This window comes from Festucalex cinctus, chromosome 21 (assembly GCF_051991245.1).
Source record: "Festucalex cinctus isolate MCC-2025b chromosome 21, RoL_Fcin_1.0, whole genome shotgun sequence".
NCBI classification, from domain to species: Eukaryota; Metazoa; Chordata; class Actinopteri; order Syngnathiformes; family Syngnathidae; genus Festucalex; species Festucalex cinctus.
This window is the reverse complement of record NC_135431.1, coordinates 5,478,763-5,497,317: the sequence shown is the minus strand read 5'-3', so window position 1 is coordinate 5,497,317 and position 18,555 is coordinate 5,478,763. Positions and strand designations below refer to the sequence as shown.

Here is an 18,555-nt window from a genome sequence, read left to right as displayed (position 1 = left end):
GTGTGACGTCACTCCCGCGGCAATTTGAAAGCACGCATGGATTTTTCTTTTTTTCTTTTTCACTCACAGAAGCTTTCATGAGTGAGTGAGTGGAAAAAAAAAATCATAATAATAATCCGTGCGTGCTTTCAAATTGCCACGAAAGTGACGTCACGCAGCCGACACATTCGCCCGGCCCCGTTTGCGACACGCCACCCCCCGCTCTGCGATTGGCTGGGTGGGTGTAAACACTGTCTTTCCACAGAAACGTCCCGCTATTTACAAAACAAACACAACATGGCAAAATACAGGCTTGGGGGGTGTTGATTTTGGGTAAAATCACCACCAGAAATTAAGAGAAGCCAGATCTGTAAATTGAGAAGTAGTTTGTTTGTTTAAATCCTGTATTTAAAAAGTACATTTTCCTGAGTGAAAACGGCAGACTGGGCCTTTAAGATGTCTTCTTCCTCCAAAGGAAGGCGTATTTGTGAACCACTGAAATAAAATATTATATACAGTATACGGAGCATTTAGTTTTCTGCATTTAATCATCCCCGAGGAGCAGTGAGCAGAAGCGCCCAGAATCAAATCTTGTCTTTGGAAGTGAAACCATGATGCCTTCAATTTGAATTTTAAAAAATAATTTTGACCGTAAGAATGGACAAACGAGTATCTGCCGTTTTTAATGAAGTTCATGAATCTAACAGACTGTCCCCTTTAGGCCTCTTTCAGCAGTCTTGTTTATGTTTGCGAGGAAATTCTGGAGCATTAAGACATCTTCTCCACAATTGGAGGCTTTCATCATTTGCTGTTGGCAGCTTTAATGTTATTATTGTGATATTATGAACATGTAAATTGGTTTTCACTTGTGAAGTTCTTTTCTGCCGTGTTAGTACTGCAGCACTGGCCTCATTCACTCTGTGTGTTTATGTATGTGTGTCATATGACACGGGATTTAATTGTCAGAAAACAACACATTTTTGCAAGGAAGATTTTGTGTGGGAAAACATGCACAAAATGAGTTTTTGCACTTAAAGAGGTAGTCAGTAAATTGTCCTTTATTATTATTATTATTTTGTATTATTATTTTATTATTATTATTATTAATATTATTATTATTAATATTGATAATAATAATAATAATAATACTGGTCTGTTCTTTATTTTCCAAATAATACATTTAAAAATGTTTTGTGTGCATTTGCAAGATATGCAGAAAAATTAGACTGACATAGTAGAGCAACCATGGCAAATATTTTTTTTAATTTAATCAAAGCGTACATATTACATGCCACAAATAACTTCGTTTTGTGAAGTGAATCCGGTGTTTTATTTAATTCAGTGTAGCCACTCTGCCTTGAAGTGCATTATCCAGTAATAACTCTGTTTTTTCCAACAGTGGAGAGGAAACCAGACGCACTTTTAAAATTAATATTAATGCAGTACCTATTGACATTGACTTTGAAGGACACTCGTGCGATGTTAAGGTGGCAGAGTAGGCTGGCTAATGCATTGTGTGCAAATGGAAGTTGAAGATGTCTTATTAAGTATTTCTATTCGACTAACCCTGGCAGACAGCAGTGGCAGAAAATTGCATTTAGCAAGGGGGGAGTGGGGGGCTAATGAGTTACATAAACATACCAAACGCAACAGACAAAGAAGATTTGATGTGAAAATGGAATGGAGTCAGGTTATGGATTGGCCGTCGAGCATAGCAAGCAGGATTTCGATGCGGCAGGCAGGGTCAGCTAACGGGCAGGTCCAAAAACTGGTTCAGGAAGCGGTAGAACTGGAGCGTACAGTAAGTGACAATCAGAGAGAGATAGAGAGAAACGGGTGAAAGCAATGAGGCAGCGAACAAGGTCTAGTAAAGCTGTGAAATGGTTCACAGGAAGCTGGGTTTTCAAAATAAAAGTCCAAGCAGGAAATGAGCCAACATGAACAAGCTTGTCACAGAATCCCTTTTTCATTGGGTTTGTCTACTAGGGTGTTCTTCATCGAGCCTGACTTCGTAATGTTCATAGAGGAGAGGGGGGAAAAAAAACACACACACACATTCTACCATCCCCAGGCCAACAGCAGCATGAAGGGATTCAATCAGACTTAAAAAAAAAAAACGAGCTCAGAGACCCGCTACCAGATGGCCTTCCCTTCTCTGCTACACTGCAGGGAACCTCAGATGCCCGTATGTCCCCGGCTTCGAGAGATACGGCCGCGCAAAGACCAAAAAAATAAATAAATAAACAAACCAAAACGCGCGCTGTAAAAAGTCAGCGAAAAATGAACCCCCTCATCGATCCTTCCTTCCTTCCTTCCTCTCTTTAGTTTTTCCTCTGGTCTATTGAGATCTCGTTAATTTGTTGGAATTTAGAGGCTTCTGGGGTTGGCGTAAGACCTTGTTTTTGTGACCATGGGGAAGGCAGGAAGTGTTTGGCCCGTGCTGGATTTCACTTTGATTTGTCCTTCTTTTCTTTTGATCTTTTCTGACCTTTTCTCTGGTCTCCTGACCATTTGAAACTCACGACTCTGGCAAGACTCTGAAGTACCTGGTTAAGGTGAAGGGAAATGGGATTTTTATAAGGTTTTAGGTGAATTAATGAGTATAAATTTGTATATATTTTCACGCAAACGCACGCACACATACACAGGGGAAAAAAAGAAAAGAAAAAACACAAACAAGGGAACACTAGTCGTTTTTGTGCTAGGCGGACGAGAAGGGAAAATGATTCATTTTCAGCTTGTTTTTTTTTTTTTTTTTTGTAGGACTTTGCTGCCGTCATAGGTTCATTTTTCATGCAGAATTTTGTTTACTGGCGGAGATGTTTAGAAGCGATATTCACGACTGTCTCACACTGCGTCTATATCCAGTTTGGATTTACAATAGACAAGATTGGCAAAAGAAGACAGTGTGATGTCAAAACACAGAAAAATTACTAAGATGGCGCATAACAATGTGATGCAGAAATAACGGCTGTGTTGCGTGTTTACCGTGGGAGAACAAAACCAGCCAAAAAAAAAACAAAAAGGGGGAAAAATAACATTGGAGCAAAAGGACAGAAAGGGATAAAGACGTGAGGATGAGAGCGAGGCGGTGGGGGATCACCGAAAACCGCCGAAAGGCATAGTAACGGAGGGCACTGCCACATATGCGCCGCATAAGCTGCAAACCATTCCTATACTCCGTAGGTACAGCATATGAGCGTTCTGACCCGTTACGTTCGTTGAGAGAGGAATAGCTTAGCTGCGGGATCACCTCCCCGAGGGAATATGCGCTCAGAATAACAAGCTCGGTACTTTATGTACGTGAGGGCCGGTATATGAAGGTAGACGTATTGTGTAGCAGGACTACACACACACACATACACACAAAGGCGCGCATATGCACACAGTTGTGCATATACAGAGAAACAAAAAAACAGAGGCAGCTCCAGCAAATCCTTTTGATGTGTTTGATATGGTGTGCTCAAAGGAAGTGCCACGGGGGGTGAGCCAGACATGCAGCAAGAAGAACAGTCAGGGATGGAGACTGAAAAAACACAAGATAGATGAGAGTATAAACACTTTATTTTATTATTTTTTTTATTTATTTTTTTTAAATGTGAGGGGGACACTCATTGCGCTTAGATGCCATTAGTAAAAATGTATATTGGGTTAGTTACATTCAGTTTACACTAGTGTTGTTCCGATACCGATACTGGTATCGGCAGAGGTGCCGATACTGCATAAAAACAGTGGTATCGGTGACTACTCACAAGTAACATGCCGATACCATTAATTCCAACGCTAATATAGGATTTTGGATGCAGCATCGTTTGTCTTTGTGGTGCACATGTTCACTGCATGCCGATCTAAGATATCCTATTGGCCCTTGAATGCTCTGAACCAATGGCAGGACAGCTTTTTCACGTTGAGGAAAAAAAAATCTTAAGTATCGGTATGGTATCGGTATCGGCCGATACTGCAAAGCTGGGTATCGGTATCGGAACAACACTAGTTTACACCGTTGTGGGTGTGAGCACAGCCGACTACCTTCCCAGCCAATAGAAGGGGCTCGTCTCATTCGCTTTAAATTAAACTAGGAGGCGCAGAGTCTTTAACATGGCAGAAGCAGAAATTCATTATAATTAAAAATAACACATATTTTGTCACATTGCATCAGCTGCTTCTTCCGGTGTGCCTGCCTTGGAAAAGCTCACGTCGTTCCTTGTATCTCAAGGCACCATATATCAAGTCAATAACAGATACCTGAAAGTCATTTCGCTCATTTTCCTGTTCTCCAACTCCTGTATTATCTCCTCGTCGTCCTCTGCGGTCGACCCTACAGTATGTTAATGACTTGAGCGTTGCTCCAGAAAGATAAGATTTTCAAAGTGCTGACACGCGCTGATATGGCTAATAGTTAGTTTTCAGACCCGCATCCTCCTTTCATCGTTTGATCATTAGTTTCCAGTTTTGCTTCAGCATCCCGGATTTTTAGTTTCCCCTCATTTTAAAAACGTTTGTTCACAAAAGATGAAGAAAATCCGAGGAAATTGCGTGTGACTTGGGACCAGCTGGTGCAGAAGTAACTGCTGAGAAAATGTCTATGGCCGTTTTTGAGTGTGTCCTCCACAAGCGATCATTACAGCAGATACTCGACATCCTCCCCTCAGGCCACAAGCCATTGGTTTCTCATTAAAACGATGTGCGGGGCACGGAATATCCTGCTATACGTAATCACTCAAAGTCAATTCACATGCCGATTCGCCGTTCAGGATGTGTTGACGCATTTGAGGGACTGCTGTGAAGTATTCAGCTTTGGAGAGCAGAAAAGGCACATGAATCGCGCTTATTATTGTGAACAGTCCAGTTTCCGTCTTTTCCCTCGAGTCTTGCAGCCCAGTGAAAAGAACATCAACAACCCGCCACTTACTTCTGCTTTAAATCACTCTTTCAGCATCACTTCATTTAATGTAATTGGGTGAACTTCGCCTTTACTCTTCTACAAACAGTTATTTGTAAACAAATGCAGAACTAAAGCTTGAAACTGAGACTATGAGGCAGGAAATACTTGTATAAGTTGTAGGACACCGTTAAATTATTATTAGTATTATCCATCCATCCATTTTCTTGACCGCTTATTATCACACTACTACTGTTATGAATAGTTTGTGTAATATTGTATTTTTGCCAATTTTTTGTAGCCTATAATACCGCATGTTTTTGTTTTCATATGTCTGTTTTTTTTTTGTCTAACATATTTGTAATTTTGACTAATTTGTATTTTTTGTGTAATATTTTGATAGAATAGTTTTGAATTATTCGTCGTTTTTGTATTCATTTATTTATTCTGCGTGTATTTTTCATCTAATATTTGTAATTATTACTAATATTTGTAATTGCTGTTTTAAATTAAAATTAATACAAAATAATTATATTCAATTTAATTTAAATTCATTTAGTAGGATACTTGACTCATTGAGCCATTTTCAGCAGTAAAAAGTTAGTATTTTGTCCAAAATGAATTTGAAAACTTTTTCATGTACAATTAATACTCTTAAAAACTAAATTTTCCACTCACTTACTGTCAACTGAAGATGACATCACACGTGCTGAGGAAGTAGGTAACGACCAATCATGAAAACACAGAAAACAGGTGAGCTATGATTGCTCATTACCATATTTCCTCGCACAGGTGATGTCATCTTCAGTTGACAGCAAGTGGAAAAAATTGTTCTTAAATGTATAAATTGTACAAGAAAAATGATGATTCATTCTGGACAAAAGATTAGCTTTTTACTGCTGAACATGTCTCAATGAGTCAAGTATCCCTAGTCAAGTAACAGCTTCAAAATTGTTCTGTTGGTACAGTATCTTCTAATTGGGGGAATAGAAGTTCCGCCGTTGCCATGGCAACGCCAGATCACTCCCCGTAGTGGTCTCTTAACAGGGGTATCAAGCTCATTGTCATCCCAGACCACATAAGCGTAATGGTTGTCCTCAGAGGGACCATTGTAAGTGTAAATGTATCTTCTTAACAACGTATTAAATGAATGTGTTTTCATTTAGTAACTCATTGTTAACTCACTTTAAAAAGGAGACAATATAAGTAGTACTGTATTCTAAAACTGGAGAAAAAAAATGCTTGTACGCGTGTATAGGCCTACAATAACACCACAAATTGTATATAACAGGATTTAAAAAACAACAACAAAACTAATAATGAAAGTCAGTTTATTTTACTTGTAATTTTCAATTCTTTTAACATAACGCAGACGATCTCATCTTTCAGTTTAAACACGCAAATTGTCGCAGCTCCTACCACAATCTTATTGCCTTTTATACCACATTTTCCTCTGTTATTTAAAAAGATTACAGAAACCACTCGTCTTGAAATTGGATTAATGTAATCCCTCTGCAAGTAATGTGTCATATTCCGAAAACTGCGAAGCTACTACTGTATATGACAAGCAATGTAAGATTATAATAATAATCTGAGTGTTACCTGAATGAGAGACATCTAAAAATGAATGACTTAAAACTGCATTTAATAATGGCTGACGTGAATGAAAAGCAGGAAAAAAAAAAATCATTTGTTGGGTAGTCGTTTCCATCTTCCATCTTACGAATGGCAAAGAAGCGTCGATTCTTGGAGGCTGCTTAAGGTCTTCTTTTTGAGCTCAATAGGACTCTCGCACTTCAAGGCCCCCCTTGGTGACATGGTCACATTTGTTTGTTTCATCCACTGCACCAATGGGACAACATTGCAGTCGCACAGCCAAGGATTGTCATGCAGGTGCAACTTCTTCAGTGCTAGGTGAGGTTTGAAAGAGAAAATCAGAGTCCTTTTTGACAGCGCTGTTGCAAAGCTGTCATAAATTGGGAGTCACTTACAAGGAATTTGGGCCAACGTGTTTCCGTCCACTGCCTTTAGGCGGTTTCCGCTGAGAGCCAGCTGAGAAAGCTTGGGCATGTCCTTGAACACATCAGATGGCAGGTGATCCAGATCGTTGTTTCTCAAGTAGAGTTCCTGTTGTAGAATTTAGCGCATTATTTTGCTGACTGTAAGTCGAATGCCCCGAAAGTCATTTGGAATACAGAGCAAGTGTAGAATTGCTATTTTGAGCATGTTTTGTTTTTTTTCAATAATAATCCAAAAGAAGGTGTGCTCAGAAATTTAAAGTATTGTGACCTGATGTAGCAAATATGACACAAATCAAAAGGCAGATGTGGAAGGACCAATAAATACTCTATTTACAAAGAATCAATATTTTCTCTCATATATTTCATGGTTCAGGCTTTATAGGGTTAAAAACGGCTGTTTTGGCACCGTTGTGGGTGTGAACACTCCTTTCTTAATTGACTGCCAATTAAAGTGGACCCCTCTCTCACCCATCCATCCATCCATCTTCCGCTTATCCGAGGTCGGGTCGCGGGCGCAGCAGCTTTAGGAGGGAAACCCAGACTTTCCTCTCCCCAGCCACTTCAACCAGCACCTCCAGCGGGATCCCAAGGCGTTCCCAGGCCAGCCGAGGGACATAGTCTCTCCAGCGTGTCCTGGGTCGTCCTCGGGCCCTCCCGCCGGAACACCTCTCCAGGGAAGCGTCCAAGGAGGCGTCCGAACCAGATGCCCGAGCCACCTCAGCTGGCTTCTCTCAACGCGGAGGAGCAGCGGCTCGACTCTGAGTCCCTCCCGGATGACCGAGCTTCTCACCCTATCTCTAAGGGAGAGCCCGGACACCCTGCGGAGGAAACTCATTTTGGCCGCTTGTATCCGGGATCTTGTTCTTTCGGTCACGACCCACAGCTCGTGACCACAGGTGAGGGTCGACCGGTAAATCGAGAGCTTCGCCTTTTGGCGCAGCTCTTTCTTAACCACGACGGACCGATACAGAGTCCGCATCACTGCAGACTCTGCACCGATCCACCTGTCGTTCTCTCGCTCCGTCCTACCCTCACTCGTGATCAAGACCCCAAGATACTTGAACTCCTCCACTTGGGGCAGGATCTCATCCCCGACCCGGAGAGGACAAGCCACCCTTTTCCGACGGAGGACCATGGTCTCGGATTTGGCGGTGCTGATCCTCATCCCAACCACTTCACACTCGGCTGCCAACCGCTCCAGTGAGAGTTGGAGATCCCGGCTTGATGAAGCCAACAGCACCGCATCATCTGCAAAGATATCCTACCTGCAAAACACGCAGTCCGCCGAACATTGCCGACCTCAGAGTAGACAGAAGATTGTTGTCAAGAACCAGCATCTCCAGGGAGCCCAACGACTTGAATACTCCAGCAGGAAGCATCTTCAGGCTGGATTAAGAGAAACAATCACATTTTAGTTACCATGTGGTGGTGAAAAGATTCCTTAGTTTACTACCAGAGGAAAATGTGTATCTAGACGGAATGAAGCTGCTTTGCACATTTTTACAAAACCTTTTGGGTTTTCCGATTTGACATTCGGTTGACGTGGAAGAGTCAAGAGTTTCTTATCCAGTACCTGTTATTGTCCAGGTTAAGAAACATGAGCTGTCCGAGTCCAGTGAAGGCGATCGGAGAAACCTTTTGGATGCGATTCAGGGAAGATCTAAAACCTTGAGAGCAATCAAAGGTTTGAAGGAGTTGGATGGAAGCACTGTCAGGGCGTTTTCCGGAAGATCCAGTTCGGACAAGTTCCTCATGCCTACAAACGTATTTGGCTTGAGTGCGCCAATCTGGTTCTGTCCCAACATGAGGAAGCGAAGGTTTAAGAGATCCTTAAAAATAAATACATAACATCGTTATAATACTGTTCCAAAAATGTTAGACATACATTTCTAATTCTTTGTACCTTGAATCCCCTTGGTGGAAGATTTTTTATGTGATTGCTATAAAGATTAAGGAGCGCCAGCGTCTTTGCACCAGAGAAAGCACGAGGGTGGATGGACTTGATTGAATTATGTTCCAGGTTTACGCTTTCGATCTTTGGAACTAATCCCAGAATGTTGGCCTGCAGGTCTGTGATGCCATTCTCACCTTTTTAAGAACCAGGAATTTGGATTATCACATTAATTTCTTACCTAACATCACAACACATTGACAAGCCTCGCAATGTGCCTACCAAATTTGAGGACCCAAGCATCTGAGGGAAGTTTGGAGGGAAAGGCGCGAAGACCTCTCTTATGACAGTTGACCTCGGTCTTTTCTTGCCCGGACTTGTTGGTGCATTTGCAGGCATCAGGGCAGACCTCAGCTTGAGTCTGAACCATCCAAATCATCACCAGCATCCACCACTTGACGTATTTCATCTCTTCTGCAAAGGAAGGGCAGAGAAATCCGTCAATCTGTCACTTTCTTGGCATGTGTGTGCTTAAGAATGCGGGTTATTAGAGCAACACACTTCCTAAACCACAGGAAAGTTCACCCTTATATGTTAAAATGTCTTTTTAACCGTACAACATTCCAACCATGCTACACAGACGACTGCACCTTTTTTTTTTAATGTTCGATATGTTCACTGTTGAGTTAATGTTTTGTTGAATTCAATGGCTAATGCTAATCGCTAATGCTAATGCTGCTGTGCTAGCACTTGTTAACACTTGGCTAATTGTTAGCGTAAGCTAAGTTTGTTCGTGTCTATGATAATTCATGTGTATGGAGCATACATTAGAGATATTGATTGTATTTTATGTTTCTTTTTACAGTTTCACAATATAAATACATAACTTCTCTTCACGCCTGTTTGTGAAGTTTGTTTATGAATCTCCAGAGTCAGATCTTCATATTTTATTTATTTATTTATTTTATTTATTTATTTCATATGGTGAATTAGCAAGCAGTTGTGCTTTACAGCAGTCATGTTGGCTTGGTTTTCTACATGTTTTTGCCCAGTCACAAAGTTTCCTATATTCCGCTTTAATGTTCACAAGCTGAGTTACAAGTTTCAAGTGTTTGAACTGTTTTGAGAGCTTTTCCTCGAAGAGCAGTGTCGTTAAAAAAAAAAAAAGGCGCGGTAAAAGCAGGAACAAAATTGCAGTTGCGTAAGAGGGACTTTTCATGTCCATTAACTCAAGATATTCAGCAGATTAGCATAAATATGGTAAAACCTGCATATTGAAAGTTGCAAATTGTATGCATTATATGCTTGAACATATTACTGTGCTATGAAGTAGCCCTGAATGTTGGTTACGTAATATTTGTGTGTAGCCTCTTTGACTTGGTAACCGACTTTTCATCCCCTTTCTTTCTCATCCATCAAAAATAATCAAAAACAAAATTGTTCTTCACCACATTGTACAAAATTATCTATTGTTAATTCATCTGATATTAACATTGAGAAGTTTACATCATGTTACATCAAAATTGTTTTGTTTACATGGGCTGATTATAATAAAGAAATTGCATTTCCAAAATAACAACATACAGTATTCATGACAATGTTAGTCGTGGTTGGTTGAGGGAACAATCATGTAACTATTTCAATAATATGTGTCCTTATTCTGTTATTTTCAAAACGATGATACTGAATATTAACACGAAGTCTGTAACACTTACCTGAGCAAACTTTGATCCAAGTGTTGCAGATGTCAATCCACAAATACCTTCGCTATGAAAGTTAGTATATAATGAAAAGTTGAAAATAAAAGCTATTATCTTGAATTTTTTTTTTTTTTTCAAATTCTAATTTCAGGACTGGACAACACCACAGGGAGCTTGCAGAATGCTCACTATGTTCAAAAAATATTTGCAGCACAAGAACCCCTGACAGAAAAATCTATGTGGCGTGAAAAAAAAAAAAAAATGACACTGTGGCTGTGTTTGTGAACACCTTCAACCTCAGCAAACAGTGAAAAATTGGTGTGAAGTTCTGCAGTTTCACAGAACCCAGAGAAATGTGACAGCTACAGAATATGGCACCGGTCCATGTTACAATGTCTGGAAAAACATATATATGGTATTTGAACTCAAACCAAGCATGAAATGAAGGCGAGTAATTCTATACGTCTTCCTCTTCTGGCAACGTAAACTGTTGCCATGTAGATTTAACTGCATGTGGAATTGGGTCAGGACCGTAATTCCCTGCGAGAGGGGAACACAGAAGCTGCCAAAACATGTCACCCTCTATTACACAGCAATAAAAGGATGGAGACTTCTGACGATGGAGAAGGGAAGTCAGAGGAGATAGTCTGACGCAAATTTCGTAATCGAAAAAAGAAGACAGTGTTGCAGATACCAGCACAGATGATCAAAATGAAAGCGATCGGAAAGAAGCCAGTAGAAAAAATGTCAAAACAGGCGAGAACGCATCATGTGTTGGAGGCCAACACGGAGCTGCGCGGCAGAGTTGGAATTAATCGACACGCGTGTGGAGAGAAAGAAGTGGCAGATAAACAGCTGTGCTGACTAGACTGATTTCTTTTTGTCAGAGGGAGAGGAATGATCCTTTTCAAATCTGTCCAGCACACACTCTCGTTCATACGGTTGTTGACAAGCCATCTGGAGGAGGCTCATTAGGCAGTGTTTACATAGACAGGGTAGGAGAATGGACTTTAGAGGGAGATAAATGAATGGAGCATCTACCAAAAAAAATAAAAAAAGTCTATGTGCTGTCTCTATTTTAGTTTTAAAAATGTACTTCTTCAAACTAATCCTTACCGCTTTGTAGAGTTCATTTATGTCAGTGGTGTCAAACATAAGGCCCGCGGGCCGGATTAAACCCCTGTGTGGGCCGGATCAGGCCCACGCAGGGGTTTAATAATATGTGATGATTTTGCAAAGTTTAAAAAAAAAAAAAAAAAATGTAATGGCAGACTAATTAACTCATTCACTCCCAGCCGTTTTCACGGAAGCAACCCCCTTCACTCCCGGCTGTTTTACTGGATTTTGACTGATTTAGTAAAGCCCACAGTGTATTGTGTTCTATTGCTATAAAAACGTGAGAAAAGAAAGATTGGAGACTTTTGGGGTTTTTTTCCCATCAGGGGGAAAAAAATGGGAAAGTGTATCTGTTTCTATTTTGCAGCAATTAGCATTAGAATATAGCTAAGTTTCATCAATATTCACATTCCTGGTGAAAACACTTACAAAAAGAGCTTGTTGCAACATGGCCTTGGCTGATCTCTTATACTCTGCTGCCACGTGCTGGCCTAACTACCATTGCTTTAATCCACCTCTTAATGTGTCAGAAGCTGCATGAAAGCCTTCTGTATGCTCGTAAATGAAAAAAAAAAAAAAGTTAAAAAAACCAAACACATTTTTGAGAGGGAAGGACAAAGTATTATAAAACATTTTTATACGTTTTTGGGATTGAATTAGTTAATCAGCCGACCACAATCAAAATATATAAAATTTGTAATTTCACAAGCAGTCCTCAGATGAACTATGCAACTTGTAGGGGGAATCGTCCTGGATGATTTTACACACAACTTAAAAGTTACGGTTTGTTTTATTATTTTTATTTTTTTAATCATAGACCGACAAACGTGTTAAATATGACACAAATTCACTTACTGGTAACACTAATATATATGACAAGGATTAGCGTCCTTATAACGACATTAACTCATTTGCTCCCAAAAACGTATAAAAACGTTCTATTTTAAATAATGCCATGCTCTCAATTTATACATTTTTTTTAAAAATGTTTTTCAATGTAGAGCATACAGATGGCTTTGCAGGAATGGTAGTTACAAAAACGGCCATCAGGTGGCAGCGGAGTATAAGAGATCAACCAGGGCCATGTTGCAAAAGGCTCTTTCCCCCACTGTTTTAAACAAATTTGGGAATAATGATGAAACTTAGCTATATTCTAATGCTAATTGCTGCAAAACGGAAACAGATAGAAATATACTTCTTTTTTTTTCCCCTGATGAAAGAAGAGACTAATCTATCTTTTGGTAGGTTCCATGTTTTTATAACAATAGAACACAATATTCTGTGGGCCTTGCAAAATTCGGTTAAATGTCTGGGAGTGAATGAGTTAACGGTGAGCACCGACACAAGAGCTAATGTTAGCATCAATGTGTGAGCATGACTATTTCCTTGGTAACTGATCGTAAAAGGGAGAAGAAATGGACTCTGGGGCATTTTGAGGCAGAATCTGCGGCGTTTTACGGAGAAAGCCGCCATTCGCTACGTCTCGACTGACAGTAAACGGCCCCCGTAAAATCAATCAATCAATCAATCAATCAATCAACTTTATTTATATAGCACCTTTCATACATTTAAAATGCAACTCAAAGTGCTGGACATCCATAATGCAATAAAATAAAAGAAAGAAAAAGCCCCCCCATCCCCATGGTCGTACCCACAGACACACCCAAAACCCAACAAAATGGACAAATGGACCGAGTGCTTATTGATGAGAAGACCCTCGGAGTCAATAGAATGCAAATGGTATTGCGTGATGGTGCACTGGAGTATTCTTCACATAAAAGGGGGATGTTGTTAATTTTGGAGTTAGTGCTGAAATGTACGACGTCTCAGTGTGGGTAGACAATAAATATGGTGCATTTTAGAATGATGAAGTCTAAAGAAAAAGGCGTGAACAAACCAAATGATACATTTCTTTTCATGTTTTATGTGCTTGAGAATAAAACCAAAGCATGGGAAGCGTTTGACAAAGTAATTACAGTATATCATGAAAACCTCAGACGATACCGTCATAAAAAGGAGTTATGACCTGTAAACAAAATGTTCATTTGCTTTAAAACACATTTTGTTAAAGCTCTCCATTTACCTTTTGGAAAGTGAGTTTTGAAACTGAGTAAAATAGTCAGCAAAATTTACTCCGTTAAAAAAAAAAGTGTTACACTTACAGCATAGAAAGTCAAACATTTATGAAGTACACTATTCAAATTCAAGCGTGAATTGAATTAAGGCGAGATTTTAGACAAATAGAGCAGTTGACCTTGCATCTTGTGTAGTTCGGTGGCCACCTCAAGCGTTCCCTCCACGGTGACTATCAGATAAAACAGGACAATGACGTAGCAGACAATCGTGGAAGAAAAAGGAATTGAGTCCTTTTTCTTTTGGCTCCCATTGAAGGGAACTTTTTAATTGCTGCTTGTGCACTGAAGTTATGTTTTATTTGATGTTTTTTTTTTTAACTACACTTACTCTAGTCTGTAGAATGCTGTACAATCAAAGTGGACCCTTCTTTTTCAATCTGGCTGAATATATGCAGTCTTCAGGGACACTGCGGCAAGGTCAGGATTACGGCTGAAAGAGATAAAGTCAGCACCTGAGAGCTCAGATTCATATTTTTTTTTTCTTTTTTTCTTACAGCTAAAATACAGTGAACATTCCTTGAAGCACCTTGAAAGGGGAAATGATATACTGTCATACAGCTGGAGTCATCCTTTCCGAAACCCTCCATTATATTCTAGCATCATGTGAGTGACTTCCTGTGGCAATCCTCAATGGGACACGCTGACAACAACAGAACATCTATGATTAGCTCATTCACTGCCATTGACGGCTAAACACAAATGTCCATTTGTCCTATGCTGGCAGTGAATGAGTTTGACATAAATGATTTTGGATGACGGGGCAACCTGTCTATCTGCATGCTACTTATTTATAGATATCATGTATTTGAAAACACTGGAAATGCTATTCAGAATGTATTTAAATTAAGAGAAGAAAACTGTAAGTTAAGGGGCTTATTTATATTTGAAACTTGTTAAGTGATGACCAACATAAAATACAGATGCGTTTCGGTTTTTGGGTGTAAAATTGTGGAATGGACTTGATGATGCATTGAAGCTGTGTACTTCTCAGTGTTGGGGGTCGAAATAAACTGTTCATTCACTCATTATCATTCATCCATCCATTCATTCATGGCCGACTAAGCGGTCCAGGCCAACTAGCCCTGATACTGTTGCTGATCACTCAACCTGCAGAGGCACTCCCATCGTCTGGAGTCTGCATGGACCTGTCATGGAAAGTGTTTGTTATAGTTCTCTAGCACCACCTGCTGGTGAAGCATGGATAGCACTTATGGTTAGTCATTTCGCAATACATATCATCAGACGTTACTGGTTAGCTACACTTCGAAAAGAAAAAAAATGCTAATAATAATTAACATTAACAATATCTAACACGCAATAAAAATAACTGTCCCATCAATTTTAGCCACAATATGAAAAATACAGAACACAACTATATATTCATAGAACAGAAAATGAAATGCATTCAAATGCCGTCATCGAGACTAAATTCGATAGAAGAAAAAATGGGCAGTGGATATCATACACTTGATTACATCACAATATTATAGAAATAACTCGTGAACATTGTCCCAAAGTTTATTTTGAAAATCGCGGCGGAAATACTTTTTTATTTTATTTTATTTTTATTTATTTTTTTCCCCCCCACGCGCTCTAATGAAATCACATGCTCAAGTCACACTTCCGGCTGTAAACATGCCAACGTGACAAGCTTTGGCCAAAAAATAATAACGCTATTTAATCTAATTTACTTATAACCGGTGTCTTGTTTGTATTAGTAATTACAATAACAACCTTCCAAATGTCAGCTCGACCACGATAGGTGGTCACATGAGCAGCTAACTTACTTGACTGTACTTTTCCCTGGTAGCTCCAGGGAAGGGCGCTGTTCTCTACTTCCGTGTACCGATCGCCGCGACTGGGCCCCGAGGAAAGTGTTGATGTGTGTCGTCTCCTGTTTGAACTGCTACGGCGGAACTCTGCGTGGGCTCATTCGAAAAGTTAAGTATTGTATCCGTTTTGTTGGATTTGAAGCCGTAGAAAACAAGAAAGTCAAGCAAACAGCATTCTAACCTTTATCGAAAGACGCAGCAATAATAGTCGGCAGTTTAAAGTGCAGCTAGATGGTTCATAGCATACAACTACACTTGTGTCAGTTTGCTAGCAACTTTTTTTTTTTTTTTTTTTTTGCTTTGCTTGATAACCGAACGAATCTCGCTTGCCAAACTTATTTGTCAAAACCTTAAAGGAAAATATTACATAAATTGCATACATGTAGAACATGAAGACGCAATGCAATAGCTGTTTTCATGAACGCAGTAGTTATTTTGCCGGGACCGGCAACTCGCTACCAAGCGATATTTTACCACACGCCGGTGAATGGCCGGGTCGTGGAGTAGTGGGTCGAGAGGTCGCCCTCCGAAGGTGCTGCGTCACGGTTTCAAATCCCTCTTTGTACTTTTTGTTTTTAATGATTTTTAAATTTCACGTACTATGTTTACTATTTCCTGCCATCAATCAGTAGTAGTAAACAAGATGTTTAGTGTGGTTATTGAAACGCTGCATTTGAAAAGACACAAACTTGTCCTGCTGCCTGAAAATGAAAACTTTTTCACGGCAAAATACTGGAACGACTACAGCACCCCACTTTTGTACCAGCTAGCTCACCCACTGCTATAAAGTTACAATAAATTGAATTAAAAAAAATCTGTATATCAAAGTGAGCTCCCTGACTGTGTTCCACAGCACAATGAGTTTACAAGAGATCTTTGACAACATGAAGCTGGCCCGTGAATACGCGTTGCTGGGAAACTACAACTCAGCCAGTGTTTTCTACCAAGGCCTGCTTGAACAAATCAAGAAACATGTGTATACCACGCGAGACCCCAGTCTTAAACAGAGATGGCAGACGGTAAATGTTGAACAAGACCTGTTGCGATTCGTTGATCTTAAGCGACATTATAAAAAATGTGTTTCTTTCTCCAGTTGTGGCAAGAAGTTAGTGAAGAGTGCAGGCAGGTTCAAGACCTCCTGGCGACATTGGAGAGCGTTCAACTGGAAGCCGTGCCCGTTAAACCAATTGAACCTGACGATTGTGACATAAGGCCCATTGAAGCAAGGTACGAAAGTTGGCACGACTGTTTTTATGCTTCAGGACAATCTATAGAGAACAGATTTGAGTCAACAACGGTGAGAGGTGGTTGCACAAGTGTGCACACCCTCTTCAAATGCGAGTCAGCACACACAGCCGTCACAATTTAAATCTGATGCATTTCATTACAGTAACAATGAGAGCATGTCAGTGTAAAAAAATATCTCGAAACATTTCTTTCGTTACTTTTCATTCACAGGCATTCGCCGTGTCCCGTCAGGCGGCCTACAAACGCTTACAAAGACAGTAAGCCAATCAACAACCGCCTCAGCGTGGCCGTAAAAGCCCAGCAGAGGCAGTCACCTCGCGGGGCCAACGGGGACAGACAAAAAAACCCCAAGGCCAAAACAAAAGACGCAAAGGAAGCTGCTGGCAAAGCAAAGGACGATAAGGTGAAGTTTTTGCCCTTCTACCACTACGCTAAATTATCTGTAAAGTGTTCAATAACATTCTTAGGCAGGACTAAATCTTTAAAATGAGCAATTGTTATGAAAAATATTGAATTTTAAAAAATGTGCATTGAATAATTGTCCACATTCTCAGTTAAGGTGCAATAAAAACAGTTTTGTGTTGGTTTCTTTCCCAGAGCAAAGGAGATGGCCAGGAAAAGGAATTGAAAAAGTTTGATGGGACAGGATATGACAAAGACCTTGTGGAAGCCCTGGAGAGAGATATCATATCTCAGAATCCAAACATTAAGTGGTATGTGTTTCTGTTTTTTCAACTTGGCACATTTATATGTACTATATTGGAAGTAATGTGCGAGCCAGAAAAAGGTCGATATGAGAGCAGGTTTGAAGTGCTGAATTAGGTTAATCAGTTTTAGGAAGCCTTCTTGGTATGATGCAGTACAATTCTAATCTACACCACTCAAAGTGCATCCACATAAGGAGGGAAATATTAATATCTATGAAAAGGCCGAATTTCTGATGTATTTAGATTGCTTAATTTTGTGGCCTGTATTATCATTATTATTATTAATATTATGATGATTATTATTATTGATCATAATAATAATAAGAAGAAGAATATCTAAATTATTTTATACTGTCTAGTCCTTGTTTGTGTGTGCTTTTATCGGGAGCGCTGTACATGTTGTACACGATTTGGCCACTTAGGGGCAGTGTGGTTCCATGCGTTCTGATACACCGTTAAGTTGCAGCAACATTAGAGAGCGTAGAAGGAAAAAAGTCACGGCCAAGGTATGCCAGTAAAAGTTGTTTTTTTTGCAGCGAAAGAACACAAACAGGTGAGTAACGTTAAGATGTTTCTCTGTTTACATTTCTGAAGCATTTTTGTATGAATAGCCATTCGTTTGAGTGATAAATATGCCGCGAGTAGCGCGCTAATTCGCGTTAGCAAGTCAATGGCGTTTTCCGTTGTGCGTTAGCCTTGAGCTAGCTACGTTCGGGAAACAAGCTAAACAAAGTCCGCTTGCATTTAAGTGTGCACTGTGTGTAATTTTCTTTGTTTTGTGTGTTTAGATTTACAGTTAACCTCAACTAGAGTGTAATAAACGGCTTGATACTGTATCAATAGTATTGTTAGTTTGATTTCATGTTGCTCGGGGGACTGATTAGAGTGAGGGAACAGATGACAGGAAGTGAGGTAGACAGAGCGTGTGTGAGCCAGGAATAACATACTGTACTGTGCTGAGTTATGCCAATAAATACAAGCATGAATACATATTGTGCTACCGACTACTGTATGTAGCTAAATCTGACCTTTGAATTTGTGTGA

General features: G+C 39.9%; 2 protein-coding genes across 7 annotated transcripts in view; one reads left to right on the top strand and one right to left on the bottom strand.

Moving 5' to 3' along the window:
- The window catches only part of katna1 (katanin p60 (ATPase containing) subunit A 1), a 36,238-nt gene that overhangs the window by 14,113 nt on the left and 3,570 nt on the right, over positions 1-18,555 (top strand). The window contains exons 3-7 of one of the 3 annotated variants that reach the window (XM_077511084.1): positions 15,535-15,664; positions 16,410-16,575; positions 16,650-16,783; positions 17,015-17,207; positions 17,402-17,517. In XM_077511084.1, the coding sequence (XP_077367210.1) occupies positions 16,414-16,575; positions 16,650-16,783; positions 17,015-17,207; positions 17,402-17,517 (605 nt within the window). In that variant the 5' untranslated portion in view covers positions 15,535-15,664; positions 16,410-16,413. Of the gene's footprint in view, positions 1-15,332; positions 15,665-16,409; positions 16,576-16,649; positions 16,784-17,014; positions 17,208-17,401; positions 17,518-18,555 lie in introns of those variants that run through there. The other 2 variants (XM_077511085.1, XM_077511086.1) reach the window with 2 other exon arrangements.
- LOC144010672 (uncharacterized) lies at positions 6,299-10,873 on the bottom strand. 4 transcript variants are annotated; one of them, XM_077511088.1, is made up of 7 exons: positions 10,489-10,873; positions 9,056-9,247; positions 8,786-8,970; positions 8,456-8,711; positions 8,148-8,268; positions 6,853-6,988; positions 6,299-6,771 (listed from the first exon to the last, which is right to left on the bottom strand). In XM_077511088.1, the coding sequence occupies exons 4-7, from the start codon at positions 8,479-8,481 to the stop codon at positions 6,581-6,583; spliced, it is 474 nt and encodes a 157-aa protein (XP_077367214.1). In that variant the 5' UTR covers positions 8,482-8,711; positions 8,786-8,970; positions 9,056-9,247; positions 10,489-10,873; the 3' UTR covers positions 6,299-6,580. The 4 variants fall into 3 exon arrangements, 2 of the variants coding, with proteins under 2 accessions (XP_077367214.1, XP_077367213.1); XR_013281287.1 differs by lacking the exon at positions 10,489-10,873 and having other exon boundaries at positions 9,056-9,337; XM_077511087.1 differs by lacking the exons at positions 6,299-6,771; positions 6,853-6,988; positions 8,148-8,268 and having other exon boundaries at positions 8,446-8,711.

Coding starts and splice junctions, on each gene's coding strand:
- LOC144010672 (XM_077511087.1), bottom strand. CDS start 9,242: ATGAAATACGTCAAGTGGTGGATGCTGGTGATGATTTGGATGGTTCAG. Junction 8,971..9,055: donor TGCTTGGGTCCTCAAATTTG/GTAGGCACATTG, acceptor GTTCTTAAAAAG/GTGAGAATGGCATCACAGAC. Junction 8,712..8,785: donor TTCCACCAAGGGGATTCAAG/GTACAAAGAATT, acceptor TTTATTTTTAAG/GATCTCTTAAACCTTCGCTT.